Genomic DNA, 15,204 nt, shown 5'->3' on the forward strand with positions numbered 1-15,204 from the left:
CTGTCAGGGTCACCCCCGCCGAGTGACGCTGGAGACTGGAGGAGGTTGCCCTGGCAACTACCAGCCCTCCTCCCTCCCATCCCCTCTTCATTTCGCTCCTCATCACATTACTCATCTGTCACACGCTGCACACAAACATCCACACAAGATGTTCAGAGTACAGGGGCGTTTGTAAAATGCAAGTAGGTAATGTTCAGTGGAACAGGCGTGCCAGAACCTAAATTAAACTCACCTGCAAGGGAGAAAGAAGTAGAGGTGATAATGTATGCAATATGCATCACATATTTCTGTACACCCCCCTTTTATCTTCTCGAGAACATTGCCAAACTACATTCCATTTTATCTCTCACTGATGCAGAGAAGCTGGTCCATTCATCACCTCAAGGCTGGACTACTGCAGCATACAGTACTATACCTTGGATTCCTGCCAGGAGCCTCCAGCCTACAGCTGGATATTAATGAGGAAGTGGCTTTACGGCCAATTTCCCCCACTAACTTTATTGGCTATGCACCTGTAGATAAAGTTAGGTGCAGAGCCTGACCTCTACAGAATAAAGATCCAGAGTCACATCGGATTCTGCTCTGATCTGGAGCTGTTTATTGACAAGAGGAGAGCTCAGCTCGTGGGATTGAAATGTGGATTTAGCTTCACTCCTGTTAATCAGCCTGACTACAGCAGCGATCTGCAAATGTTACCTCCATTGTGCAGTAATGTCGACAGCCGACTGGAGCTAGAGGAACAATGTACTTTGCTTCACAGACTTATCTGAATTGTTGTAATGTACAATAAAGTAATCTGTTTGGGGTGAATAACAATGTGTGAGTAACCAGAATAACCATAAAAAGCCAGCAAACAAGCAAACAACCACCATTCCTCCGCATTATATCATTAAAGCTGCAATGAGGAACTTGATTTTTTTGTCTACCTTGTGTCTAGTCCATCTTTAAATGGCTAGAACATGCATTTGTTTTAAAAGCATGTGACAGAATGATGCAACACAATTTTAATAATTTGTGGCCCAGGACGTAGAGTGGTTGTCCATGAGGGTCGGTGGTCCTTGAGGAAGACACTGAATCCCAATTTGCTTTTGGCTCTTCCATCAGTGTGTAATTACATATGAATTGCTCTTGATGAGCAGGTGGAGGTTGTATAGCAGTTTGAGTGGTTATTAAGACTAGAAAGGTGCTGTATAAATACAGTCTATTTATCATTTATCTACAGACATACACCTACCTGCCCGTCTCCTAGAACTTATGTTTGTATTGCCGCTTATGTAATTTGTAGGAATGAGGGTTGATTTTCCGACCTCTTATCAGACAGCCTTGTGACACTTTGTACCTTTGATTTAGCTCTGTATTGAGAGAAAAAAGACCTTAGGCCTCAATGCTAACCTCTCCTTCAGGCTGAAAAACCATTTGTTTTATTTATTGTACATAGGCTCTGAATAATTTACGACTAATCTCGTGTGCCCTTGCTTCCCAGTTTTTTTATGTGGTTGTTTTTTTTTGTATTTATTGTGCCAACTACTTTCCTATTAAACTGTAGCAACAAATACTATTACAATTATTATGATCATTATTATTATTATTGCATTATTTATAGTGTCACTTGCAATGTGAGGAGGAGAAATGTCAGCTGGGCAGAAATGCTATGTAAGTGCTAATGGGGGAAAATAGCTTGAGTTGCAATTTGCACTCTCCTCTTGCGCATGTCACCCCATCTTGTGTCCTCTACCGACTATTCGCTCCCTGCGTCCTCCCCCTCGCTGGGCTCCCTCTCGTCTTCTCTCTCCTCCTTTTGCTCTTCCTCCCTTGCGAGCGGACTCGACGGTGAGTCTAATTTTAGCCGTAACGCGTCAGTTACTCTCTACTTTTATTGCCCCAGATATTTTCTTCTTACATTTGCATTTTCACATATGACATCTTGAGAGTGTGCTGCATGTGTGAACAGATGAGTAACGTGAGGAGGAGGGAGATGAAAGGAAGGGGGGATGGGAGGCAGCGACTCTCCAGGGCCATTTGACTGGGGTGACCCTAACGGCTGATTGGCTAATTCCCTGTCCTCTGAGCCATCCCATGATGCTTAGAGGAAGCATAGCTCCCAAGGTTATGCATGCCAACACATTGGAGGACATCACACACACACACACACACACACACACACACACACACACACACACACACACACACACACACACACACACACACACACACACACACACACACACACACTCACAACATACACAGCCTTATCCTTGGCAAAGCCTGGGGGATTGTCACATTTCCATTTAAACTGCTACAGACACGTTATTACAGTAAATCACAGGTCGTTCACATCCTCAGAAGAACAAGGTGACAAAGGACAGTGTGTCTCGACCATAAACAGATGCTCTCAGAGGCAAACATATTGGAAAAAATTCTGTATTTATTTAATGCTTCGCTGTGTTTTTGTGTTTTATATCATCTTGCAAAAAAGTCTGTGTTTAACGACAACAATTGTAGTGATATCCTTCACGTGTTTCACAATGTACTACACCTCAGCCCGTCCTTGTGAACGAGGACGCTTCTTTCACACCCAGTCATGATACTATCACCTGTTACCAGTGGACATGTTTACCTAAACAGGTGTTTCTTGATCATTCAACAACTTTCCCAGTCTTTTCTTGCCCCTGTTGTACATTAACAACATTTTCTTGCCCCAACTTGTTTGAAACATGTTGCTGGCATCAAATTCAGAACAAGCAAATATTTACATGGTGTACCATCTTTTTTGGAAGCGGGTTGTGAATTGATCTTAAAGATATTTTATATTTTCGGCCCTAAATAAAAGTGCATTAACATATCCTTGCATTTTTATATCTCTTGTTATTATGTTTTATATGCTGAAATACATTTTGCAGAAGTTAGCAGACTTTGGAGGTAACACGACATTACAATTAACACTCGTTGCACCACAGATAGGACACACATATTTATTTAGTAAATGACAAAGACTCTTAAAGAAAGTAAGGGCCTCCTGCACAAATAAAGGATCAATAAATGGAATCTGTAGTTTTTATACACATTCAGTTTAACTTGTTTTTGTGGGGATACAATGTGCAAGTCATGCCGTCAGCAATGGTGACAGGCTAGGTAATTCAAAATAAATCAGAAAACCAATATAGGACTGTATATTGGTTGAGCTGGACAGCTTTGCAAAGTCACTAATGGGAGGATATTCAAAGAAAAAGAGAAAATCAAAACCACGAAATTCAGAATCGACTTACTGTGAGTGATTTTTAATGCGATCTGTGTTAAAATCTCTGATTGTCCCAAACCTACAAACAACAGATGATATTTTAAAGAATGGATCTATGCACACGGCCCATATTAAATGCCTGGCAACACTTATGTTGCACCACTTGTTATGTGTGTACAGCTGTTTGACTCATGCTGACGTATTAGCTACATTATCCAGCCTGCGGACTCTGGCGGTGGCAGAGGTCAATCAGGATTAAGTTCTGCTGTATTACATACTGTTGACCTGCAGTGGGCAACTAATATTAAGAGGTTAAACTCAATCTGCCTGACAACAGAACTGAGGAACAGACATGAATATAATTAGGACGGACGTCTCCATGTCCTTGTGACATCTGCTGACTATGCCTGTAGATTTCATTGATAAATTCAAGCTGTGGGGTGCCGGATCCCTGAGAATTATGGAGGACTGTGGGTGTGGCTGCAGGCTTGATCAAATTGAAATGAACATCTGGACCCACCCTGGCAGGCTAACAGGCAGCGCACACACACACACATCCAACACACACATACACAAACACCTCATTAACTTGAGTAGCTCTTACCCGCAAATAAGTCATGATTCATTAGCATGTTAGCTAGCGCATGCTAACACATCGTGCCACTAAATCAAGGCCTGTTTACTCTGACTGAATGATCAGTCGAGTCATTCATCACTCTGTGAAAACACGCCGTTATTCAAGTGTTTTCCCTGACAGCCATCTGAATGTATTGGTGCGTGTGTGTCCGAGTGCGTGTGTGTGTGTCCGAGACAGAAAAGGTTGCACGTGTGCCCAGAAATGTGATTTGGGATTGAATGGAATAAGGGATGATGAAGGGGAGGGAGTTTGGATGAGTACCCAAGAGGCACTCAGTCGTTCAAATGTTGTGTCATCGCTGGGGAATGAAACATCTGGCACTGGGGTGGTGTATTGGCCTTGACTGGCTGGTTTTACTCATTTACTCACTCACACACAAACACATATAATCAGGCACAGAGTAACCCCGGCTGATTGGGTCTGTCTGTGTCTCTTAGCGGAGGGGTCACTCAATTGTTGGTAGTCGCGATTAAACAAATTCTCTGTGTTGTGTCAATTCATTTGAATGAATGATTTTGGTCTGATTCGAGTGGCTTCTTCTTTTGTCTATTCGTTTATGTTTTGTGGGTGCAGACGGGTGACACACTGAAGGATGAATACATGATTGCAGAAACATCATGAATGCAGATGCTTCCTAAAAAGAATGAGAGGTTGTGAAAGGTTTCATCGGTATGACAAAGATGTAAATCATACTGTACGGGTTTGACGATCACTAGATCCAACTGAGCACCTAGATAATGGAAGACAGTTTTAGTTAGACAGGACTCATCAACGAGAGACCAAATGAGGGAATATGTTTTGGAAGAATGATGTTAGTCCCTCCACTAGAGATCCACAGACTTTAGAGAATCTGTGCCAAGCAGCATTAAAGCTATCCTGGCAGCACATGGTAGCCAAACATCTTTAATTTATTACCCATCTGTACTGTATATCTCCTACCCCATCACCCACTGTTGTTTGTATGGAAAATGTCCAGCAAGCAAAGGGAGTAGAGTAAAATATTTTCAGGATGTACTTTGGCAGAGCACATTTGAAATAATTCAACTTTAAACCAAAAGTTGTCACGGTTTAATATCTCTCGGTATTATTTTCTAACAGCACACCCTTAATAGAACCTTATAAGTTGTAACCAATGGCTAAAATGATGGTTAATACATCATTTATTGATGTTTTATGGATCCATTGTTAGCATGAATAGGAACAATAGAGTTGCCAGATGTAAAAAATTGGTCGGTTTGTACCGTTCACATTTTACTAACAATTTTTCAGCATTTACAAATGGAGGCTTAACTTTTAATTAATGAGCATCTGTAGCTGAAAATGTGACGGCTTACTGGGAAGCGGGAAACCCATGAGCATTAATTAATTTTAGATGAACTTTTGTGGCATTTTTGGCTTGAAATGTAAAAAGCTCCCCCAGCCAAAAACAAACCATAGATATTACAGTTAACATCTCATTAATTTAACCATCAGCGCTACCATTATTAACTGGATTATTACTAAATAGAAAAGTTTAAGACCAGCCAAAGGGACTTTACACAACCTTGCAACCCAAAAGACAATCGCTCTCCATGCTCACGTCAAATGGAGAGTTAGGTGATATTTCATAGGCCTCAAAACATTTCTGGAGCTTCACAAAAAAACAGCGTTGCAGCATTCTCGTCAACAAGTGAAGTAGATGGGGACTTGTTTGAAAATGTAAAAGAAACAGCTAAAAAATAAACATAGAATAGCTCCAGGAAGCTCGTCCAGCATAATCCTTGGAAGCCCCGAAATCCCAAATTGATTTGAAAAGATGACATGTACGCCATTTAAAGCCGAAAATCTTAACTGTAGCTGCTAAGCTAAAAGCGTCAAGAGTGTCAATAATGTCGTTTTAAAACGATTTGGGATCACAGGGCTTCTGGAGACTCGGATTAAGCAGGACAAGCTACAGGACCCATTTTATACTTTTTTGGGGTTGTTTTTTCAGGTTTTAAAAAAAGTCCCCATCTACTTCAGTTGTTTAGGAGAATGCTACGACACCGTTTTGCTGTGAAGCTCCAGAAATGTTTCATGGATCTGGAAACCTCTCCTGACTTTCCATCGGCATGGCAGTGAGTAGATACTGACTGAATTTTCATTTTTCTGTGAATTTATCCTTTAAGAAGGCTGTGAGAAATGATGGAAAGCTTTATGTTATTAAACGCATGTGTTCCCAAGCTCAACAGTGAACCTTCAAGCTCAGACATTAGCAAGTATTTGTTTTAAATTCAAAATGGCATCAGATACGACTGTATGTTTACATCCCAATCTAATTCATTCTGGTTCAGTGTGGTTTATGACATCATCGTTCATGTGTGTCAGTTTTTACTGCATATGACTGATCATCATCATACAAGGATGAATTACCACCAAGTATAAATCTAAAGGGTAGTTTTACGACCCCATCATTTGCCACCTTGTCCTGCTGACTGAAGCATATTTCTCCTCTGCCGTAACACATTCACATGTTGAAAGTGACGACAAAAGCTCACAAAACCCTGTCTCCTTTCTGTCTCTCGTCCTCATCCTGTCCAGGTGGAGCACCTCCTTAACAACAGCGTGACAAGAACATCCACATCTGTGCGCACCATCCCTCTGCCTGCATCTGCAGTGCAGGCCTAATGGCTGTGATTGGAGGAGAGAGAAGACACACCCCTGTTTGAATGGACGAGAGCTGAGACTCAGCACAACGTGACTGGATTAAGAGGACGCTCATGTTGCTGGGCTTGGTGAAAATTACCATTGTTTCTGTTAACTCAAGCGCAATAAATGAAAATAAAGAGAACATTAATAGATAAAGGAATGTGGGGAGAAAGGTGTTACTAGGAAGTACTGCAGGTACAGAAGGACGTTATAGATAAGCAGAGGAGTGAGGAGAAGAATGTGCAATGTAACAGCCAGTCGGCGACAGAGGGGTTGTTAGGCTGAATGTGTTAGTGTAGTGTGCCTGACTCATTGATCCTTTTTCTGACTGAGGTTTGTGCACGTTAGAATCTATGGCCCCGTCCGTGACTCCGAAACACAGCAGCTGAACTGTGCTGTGTATTGATAAATCCATGGTGTTGTCTGTGGTGCCAAAATCGCAGACAGATTTGTAATTGCACAATTTCATCAGTTTCTTCTTAATTCTTTACTTTATTGCAGCCTATGCACTCAATAGAGTACTTTAACCTTCATGATTAAAGTGACAAGGAGCGTTATGTCATCACAGAAGAGCCCGAGGATCATAGAGACACACTGCTGCTTGTTGTATTCCCATAATATTTCTATGATCATTCAGTGGTATCTGCCTCTAAAACAAAATATTTTAGGGCATACATGTCTACAGATATATTTTGAACTCAAGGGTTAGGATAAGGGCAACCCCCTTGTTAAAAATTAACAAATCACCTACTGGTGAGAGCCACCTGTCTGTCACATTATCCTCTCACACACAGGAAGGATGCTGCACAAGTCAGCAGGCCTCTGCCGATAATAACCGGCTAAGATTGTGGAGAAAAGCTGTCAGCTGTGACTTCACAGAGATTCGAGCTCATCAAGAAAGATATTTTAAGGGCATGTCGGACATCTCGTCCCTTTGAATCAGAAAATGTGGAGACAGTTCGAGCGAGTCATCCAGCAACTACAGAAGAATGATGCAACCTGAGCTGATAGCATTAAATATTAAGCATCATTTTAAACCAGCTGGCATCACGACTGCCTCAGGGAAACAAGCTGCAAATGTCACAAACACACACACACACACGGTTGCACCCATGCGAACACACTCACTATTCACCTACTAAAGGCAACACTGCACTTAATTTGTCTTTTACTTAATATTCGTATCGTATGTCTCTCACCATTACCAACAAGCTTAAACAGTCTTTGATATTATACATTTTTCAGCAATCAGAATTTATTTTTTGTAATAAAAAAGATTTTAGGGGGCGACTATGCAGTTTTTCAGAGGCAACAAATTAGTGGCGAATTCACAAATAATAAAACACACACTTGCTAAATTTAAGATACTTAACAGTACAGTGTGTGAGTTACATCAGCACTGCATGTGGGGAAATAAAAATGAACTGGTTAGCACAAAGACACCTTTGGGTTTATGATGGCTAATGTTAGCCTGTTCTGTGCTCGATATTTCAGAAACATAGATGATTATAAAACATAAAAGCAAGTACACAAAAGTCATACTTGAATAAAAGTAAAGATATCTAGATAAGATATCACTTTGGAAAAGGTTAAAGTCAGCCATAGCAATAGTACCTGAATACAAGTCTTAGAGTATCTGATATTAAATGTACTTAAGTATCAACAGTTATATTATATATATATATATATATATATATATATATATATATATATATATATATATATATATATATATATATATATATATATATAATTGATTGATTCTGGCAATACTTAAAAATCACAAGTACAACAAAAAGTGTATTATACATATATTTACATGTATATACCGTATACAATGAGTAAACCGATTAACGGCCTGGCCAATTATTGGATTTGATACATGTATTTTGCATTTTTGTGGGTAATGTAGGCGGCGGGTTTGAAAAGCAGTGCACTAGTCTAGCATTGCACTCCTATAACACTGTTGGACTCATCAGAGATATCACCTTTCGTATTCCACGCATTCTTCTACCTTTTAAAAACCTGGTGCCTACATTACCCACAATGCAATTTAGCCACTGAGTGACATAACTGGAGGCAATTTGCTCCTCTTTAAGTACAGTACTATTAAGTATTTAATATACTTAGTTACATTTCATCACTGCATATCATTCTTGTAGACATAGTCACTAAGTCATCTATGCTACTATGGGAAAACCTGCTCTTCAAACACAAATAACATCATTTTATAATCAGACAGTACGTAGAATTGTGAGTTACGTCACTAGTGGATGCTGAGAAATACTAAACATAATGTAGCTGCATTCACTATCTGTCAGAGCTGGTCCTGCCTTGGGCATGTGGCGAGCAAAGTGCTGTGATATTGAATACCACTGTAGTACCATTATCACATCTGTCTGTCCCTGGATGACACTGTTTGTTCTGGGTGAGTTTTCGGTCATAGGGTTGTGTTATGTAAAATTACATTTTACTGCTGCATACAAAAACAACACTTAACAAGTGCTGTAACAAGTTCTCCTACATTGCTGTTTTAATCATTTTGATGACCCAGTGTGTACGTTTTCAAAGTGAGAACCTTGAGAAACATTTAACATACAAATTTGAACCAATCTGAGCCGAGCCGGGCCTCTCCCAGCTGTCCGTTGGCCTTGTCTGCCCTCCACCTTCATCTCCTCTTTAATCCCCAAAGCCTCTCTCTCTCTCTCTCTCTCTCTCTCTCTCTCTCTCTCCTCCTCCTAGCCTGTGCCCCTTATCTACTCCACCCGCTCTATCAGTTCCCCTCTCTTTCCACTCCTCTCCAGACTCGCATGCCTTTCCCATTGCGAGGGCGTCTTGACAGTGACACTCACCATGGTGCCAGCGTTCGTGCCTCCCTCGTCCTCTTGCTCTCCTCTCACACAGTGTGTCCTTCTGGCCTGGTGTTTACAGAATTAGCCCCGTTGAGAGATGATGAAGGGATGGGAAAAATAAAATAAAAAAGAGGGGAATGGAGAGAAATGAGGCTGAGAACAGGTGACGACCTTCTGAGCGCTTTTCTGACAAGCCAAGGATGCTTAAGTTATAATCTACTTTAACACTACTTTTTTGCTATCAGCACATGAAAGACTATAGACACACACTCTGTCTCCGTGGGGGTCCAGTCATCCTCTTAAATCTACATGAAGCAGCAGTGCTGCAGCACTGAGCCAAATTCTATTTATTCTCTTTGAAGGGGATATGATCCAACTTTGTCAAATTGCTTCATAATCTTAACAGTTTGCTTTAATCGGTATTTCTTCGCAGCTCTTAAAATAAACACTCAAGGTCATTAAAGGTGTCCTAAGCCTCGTCAGGCCTGTGTTTATAAATGCGTGTGTGTCTGGGTGTACTCACCAACCAAGCCAACAGCATGCAGCCAAACATGCTCATCATTGTCATACACATGATGAGCCTGGTTTGTCCACCAGGTCAGGCTCAAGGAGCACCCAGGATGAAGGTGGATGAATGATGCATGTTTCTTTGAGTGCCTTTAACGTGCCACACTTGTTCTACTGACAGCCAAGGTCACCTGGTTAATCCCTCCTCACCTACTTTGCTGGGAGTCAAATCAGCCGTTTCGTCCATCCCCCCCATCTTTTCTGTCCACCCCGATTCGCTCAATCCTTCTCCTTTGCCTCTATTTTTAGCCAGCTTAGCAGCACTGAAGGCATGAGAGGTTTATTCTCTGCCTTCTCCCTCACTCATTACCTGGCTGCCGATTCACATAGTCTGTTAATCCCATAATGCTGGAACTGAACAAATCACCGCTAGTTTACGAAAAAAAAAAAAAAAGAGACACAGAAACGGCGAGAACAGATTCCCCATCAGGAATTTGTTCTATTGGATCCTCAAAAATACTTTGAACCAACTTATTGAATGTTGTTGTCTCCTGTTTGTCTATCTATACATTTGAGTGCTCAATTGACAGCGTGTGCATTCCCACCATACTTCTTCAATCAATACACACAGAGCCATTACAGAGAGTTACAACTCCTGCTCGATTCCCAGATCATATTTATTGATCCTGACGTTCATCTTGTAGGCACCTCAATGTATGTTGCAAAGTCAGCACAGGGTAGTGCAGCTCAAGTAAAATTAGAAAGAATACATGAATAAATAATCATGTTCACAGACGCCATCTTTAACTGTAGGTGAAACACACAGAGAAAGTCAGAGGTACCACACTGGCTGTGAGTTTTCAGCATGTCTGCAGTGAGCCGACCTTGGTGTTAATTCTTCAACGGCCTTCACCTGCAAATTGTATTATGTCAGCAATAAACCCCTTACACTTTCCACTACTTCTCAGAATGCCCATGTACCTGTGTGATCAGAATACAGGCCGAGGACAGACTGCAGAGTCATGATGAGCTGCTGGTCAGGCCTCACCTTCATCTGCAGTACCAGAAGCTAATCTGCACCGGGCCCGGCTCATACAGGACACTGCTGCACTCCCTACAAATTAATATGGATAAGCTGAGAGACACAAGTGGTTTAAACGTGTGAGTCAGTGGTGCAGGGAGGTGATGTATGTAATCCTCGCATTCTGCATCTAAAAAGACTGCACATTCTTCTGGCTCCTTTGGTGCAGTCTCCGTGCTAGAAATGAATCACGCCGATCTAAAAATGGACCTCTTCTTGTGCCAGTCGACTTTTCATGGGACTGTGCGTACGGGATTGGAGGAAATGCAGCTTAAGATAGAAAGAGATGAGTCAGAGAAGAGGAGTGGAAGCAGAGAACAAGCGCCTGCCACTGTATCAGGTGTGTTAAAGCATCTCGCAGCTTCAGCCTTTAAAATCTAGAGCCCTCGCATGGACACACGGAGGTACTGCAGCTGCAGTCTGATGATGCGACTGTATGCTTATAACCTCTCTTATTACTTACAGAGGAATATTATTAAGTCATAAAACTCATAACTAAATAAGCAACCAAATATTCTGTGTTTTCTTTTTTTTAAATGTTAGCATGTGCCAGTGACAGCTGTAAATCTACTGGGCTAAACCTTTCCATACTTTCAGTCCATACTGCTGCCACATGGTGAAACGGTGGAATTGCAACCGGAGTGAAAAATGTCTGCAGCCGCAAAGAATAAAGAAACTAATCACTCAGGTCGACTGATTTGATCAGGATCATAATTTAACTGTTTATTGAATCAACAAATGTCAACATGATTTTAAAAATACAATTCTTGAAGAGTAAAATAGATTCAAACTTACATCATTCAATTAAAGAGAAAACAAAATCACTTATCTTGAAAGGCTATTTGATAAAACAAACTGGTTGGCACTAAACACACAGAGACACATTTGGGTTTATGATGAAGAAGTCCTGTTTAACCCTTGTCCCTGATAATGGACGGATGCATCAGGCTCCGTTTCAACCCCTGTTTGAAATTCATAAAAAAAAACTACTTAATCCTCCACTAGAGAGATGAGTTGCAACAGATTTCATGGACATAATCCAGATTTATCCTAATCCATCTGAACATGCTGGTAGACAAAGTGAATGATATAAAAAAAAAAAAAAAACAGGCACAAAAGTTTTCAGTGTTGTAAAGTAACAGATATCCCCCCTAAAATGCAGCACTTGTTTAAGGAACTGAGAATTGTTTAAGTATGGCTTTAAAGTATGGATGCAAGTAAGTAAATACAAAATAAAGTACAATATTACAGCTAGAAAAATACAGGCCAATCGTGTTCGATCAGTCAGCAGCTCTTAAATTCTGTTCCCTTCCACCTGAGTTGAGCTAATTGTCACTAAATGTTCACAAGGTTGGCAAAGGCCAGATACAGAAGACATAAGAAAAAAATATCAGATATGAAACACAAATATCTAAGCAACTGTAATATTGCATCAGCAGTTAAGCCCCATCGCTGTGGTTTACCCCCTGATGTCTACATGGTCTGTAAGTTTCGTCTCGGCTCTGCACGATGAACTGCAACTAATAGCTTCTCCACAGGGCGCCTGTTTTACACCGACTTTGTGCCAGCTGGCTTTGGAAACCAACAACAGCAGACAGATTCGACTAGACAGAGGTAACGTGTAATACCCACAGATTGTGCTTTTGTTAACCAAGACATGTCTGTGGCTCTAATGTATGTGTGACAGCCCCACATTCGATAATGCAAGGCAGTTCAGTGTTGAGAATAACATCAGCTCCAACAGTGATCTAACAACAGTGATCCTGACTATAATGTCACATTCAACAGCGTATTTAGAACAATCCTGTCTTTGATTTCTCTATGATTTAATTGTAATTTCATTATATTCCTGTAACTGTGTGCTGCAGTTGTGCATACAACATATTAGCAACATTTTGTATCTTGCTGGCTCAAGCTAATCAGGGTTTACAAATAGCCACATACTAAAAAAGAAGAGAAACACACACCTGAACCTGATGATTTCATAGCACATGCTACTTGTAACTTGATCACAGACAAATTTCTCAAACAAGAAGGCAAATCAGAGCTCTGCTTCTGCAGCACAGACTTGAAAATTCATAGCTAAGCACAAAATGTTCACATTCACAAGTCCTCACACTTTTCCTTCACAGAGCTCCAAGTGTTTTCTCTGCAGAAATATTCACTCACTCAGTCACGCACACATATTTACACACGAACGCACACACGCGGCTTCTCAGCATCTGCTCACACAAACATGGCGGGCGACACGAAGCTATCCCCACGGTTGACATTGGGGCCCTGATGATAGTCCTGGGGGTCGCTGTCTGTGCGCATGTAGGGAGGCGGGACCTCGTTGTTCCTGGGATCATCCCAGCCAGAGGGGGCAGCAGAGTAATAGTGGTCCCTCACGTCATCGACATTAGCCTCATCATCATAGTAGGCGTCCAGGTCCTGGCAGCAACAAGACAACAGAAAACATCATCCTTTATGTTTGATGAAATATCTACCCCAGGTTCACTAGGCTCTGTTTCAACAGCCTCTGGTGCACAATGTATTCTTGCAGACAAAATGTCATTCATCAGTTTCTGAAAGGCTAGAGCATGATACAGCAGTTTTCTGTCCATATTTTAAGGTGAAGTTCTATCCAGTGGTGGAGTATTAAGATCCTTTGCTTTGTAAATAATAATAAATAATGAGTACTCTACTGTGAAAATACTCCACCACAAGTAGAAGTCCTGCTTATTACAGTGTGCAAGTATTATCAGAAAAAAATAATTCATGCAGAAAAATGATCCCTGCCATTACCGTTATATAATATATGATGTTTTTGGATTAATGTTACTGGTGCATTAATGTTTATGCTGCATTTAACTACTTTATACTCGGCTGGGTGGTTTAATCTACAGCAATGCATCATTTTCTGTGAGATCATGTTTGTAGTGGGGCTGTCTTGTGTAAACTACGCATCTCTAGGCAATGCATTTTATAGCTATTCCGAGTTTTAAATTGATTATTTAGCTTAAAAATGTTCAATTTCAAATTTAGAGGTAGATAGTTTTTTACTGGACAGATACGGAAGAAAAATCTTTTATCTTATAAGTGACCAGTTACTAAAGCAGTCAGATAAATGCAGCAGAGTCCGAAGTACAATATTTGCCTTCGAGATGTAGTGGAGGAGAAGCAACAGTTAAATACAAGGGAAAGACTCAAGCACTTCTAATCTGTACTACTATGTACTCAATAGAAGATTTGGTGATCTCCTACCGAGAGGGGAAATTCGCAGGTTACAGCATAAAAAAGTCCCCTGGATTCTGGCGAAAAAGTCCAGATATATAGAGAAACTTAAAGCTGCACTATGCCACGTTTTTGGGGCCTATGAACAGAGACAGAAATCTTGTTTAAAAACTACTATAAAGGCACATGTTTACATTTGAGTTTGTAAATGACAGAGCAACACAGGCTTGTGTTTTGTTTTAGGGCAGAGTGAGAACAAAAAGGGGATATTGCCCATCAAGAAGTTACTAGAGACAGTACTGTGATACTTTCCAGAACTGATTATATCTACTGTACTTTAGATGTTTTGGCTTGAACAATTCAAGTATTTATACCAAACAAGTCTCCCCTTATCTTGATGAGTGTAATAATGAGAAAAAAAGAAAAAACCTAATCATAATCAATTCCCCTGGATTGTGGCTAAACACTAAACTGTAAACCACTGTTATTGTATCCTCAAGCTTCAAGCTAATTGGTATATATATAACTGCAGTTGTGCAGTGACACACACCATTACCCAAAGTTTTAGTCTCCAGACTCTGACTCACTGCCCACAGACACAGTGCGAACTAAATGACCATTCACACTCCTGAGAAACAATGAGATTGCAGCTCATCCACAGCCTTCCTCATTTCCTTCTAGGGGGATGGAAACTGTAATAAGAAACTGAATAAATAAAACACACACGACTTCGCAAATTGATAACAGTTAAAATACTGTCATTAACCCTTTCAACACTTAACCCAAAGGTTCCCTTAGAGCAAGCTTTGGTTTTGGATTACATTATAATGTGAGGCATTCTCTCTCCCTGTTTGGTTGCACAACATGTAAGAACGGACTGATGCTGTCTCGTAAAGAAAACAGGAAACAACCTCAGATACCACCCTGATTAAAGCAAGATAGCCAAAAGATGATGTACTGAAGAAGAGTTTGACTTGTTTTCATTTTGATAGAAGCTCACACTGAT

General features: G+C 40.7%; 1 protein-coding gene across 1 annotated transcript in view; it reads right to left on the minus strand.

Moving 5' to 3' along the window:
• Positions 1-11,676: 11,676 nt before the first annotated feature.
• The window catches only part of LOC311260261 (nectin-2), a 79,842-nt gene continuing 76,314 nt past the window's right edge, over positions 11,677-15,204 (minus strand). Inside the window, exon 10 of the mRNA XM_084357875.1 lies at positions 11,677-13,415. Coding sequence (XP_084214001.1) covers positions 13,209-13,415 — 207 coding nt within the window. The 3' untranslated portion in view covers positions 11,677-13,208. The remainder of the gene's footprint in view (positions 13,416-15,204) is intronic.

The sequence above is a fragment of the Pagrus pagrus genome (genome assembly GCF_965226575.1).
Source record: "Pagrus pagrus genome assembly, chromosome: 7".
Lineage (NCBI taxonomy): Eukaryota > Metazoa > Chordata > Actinopteri > Spariformes > Sparidae > Pagrus > Pagrus pagrus.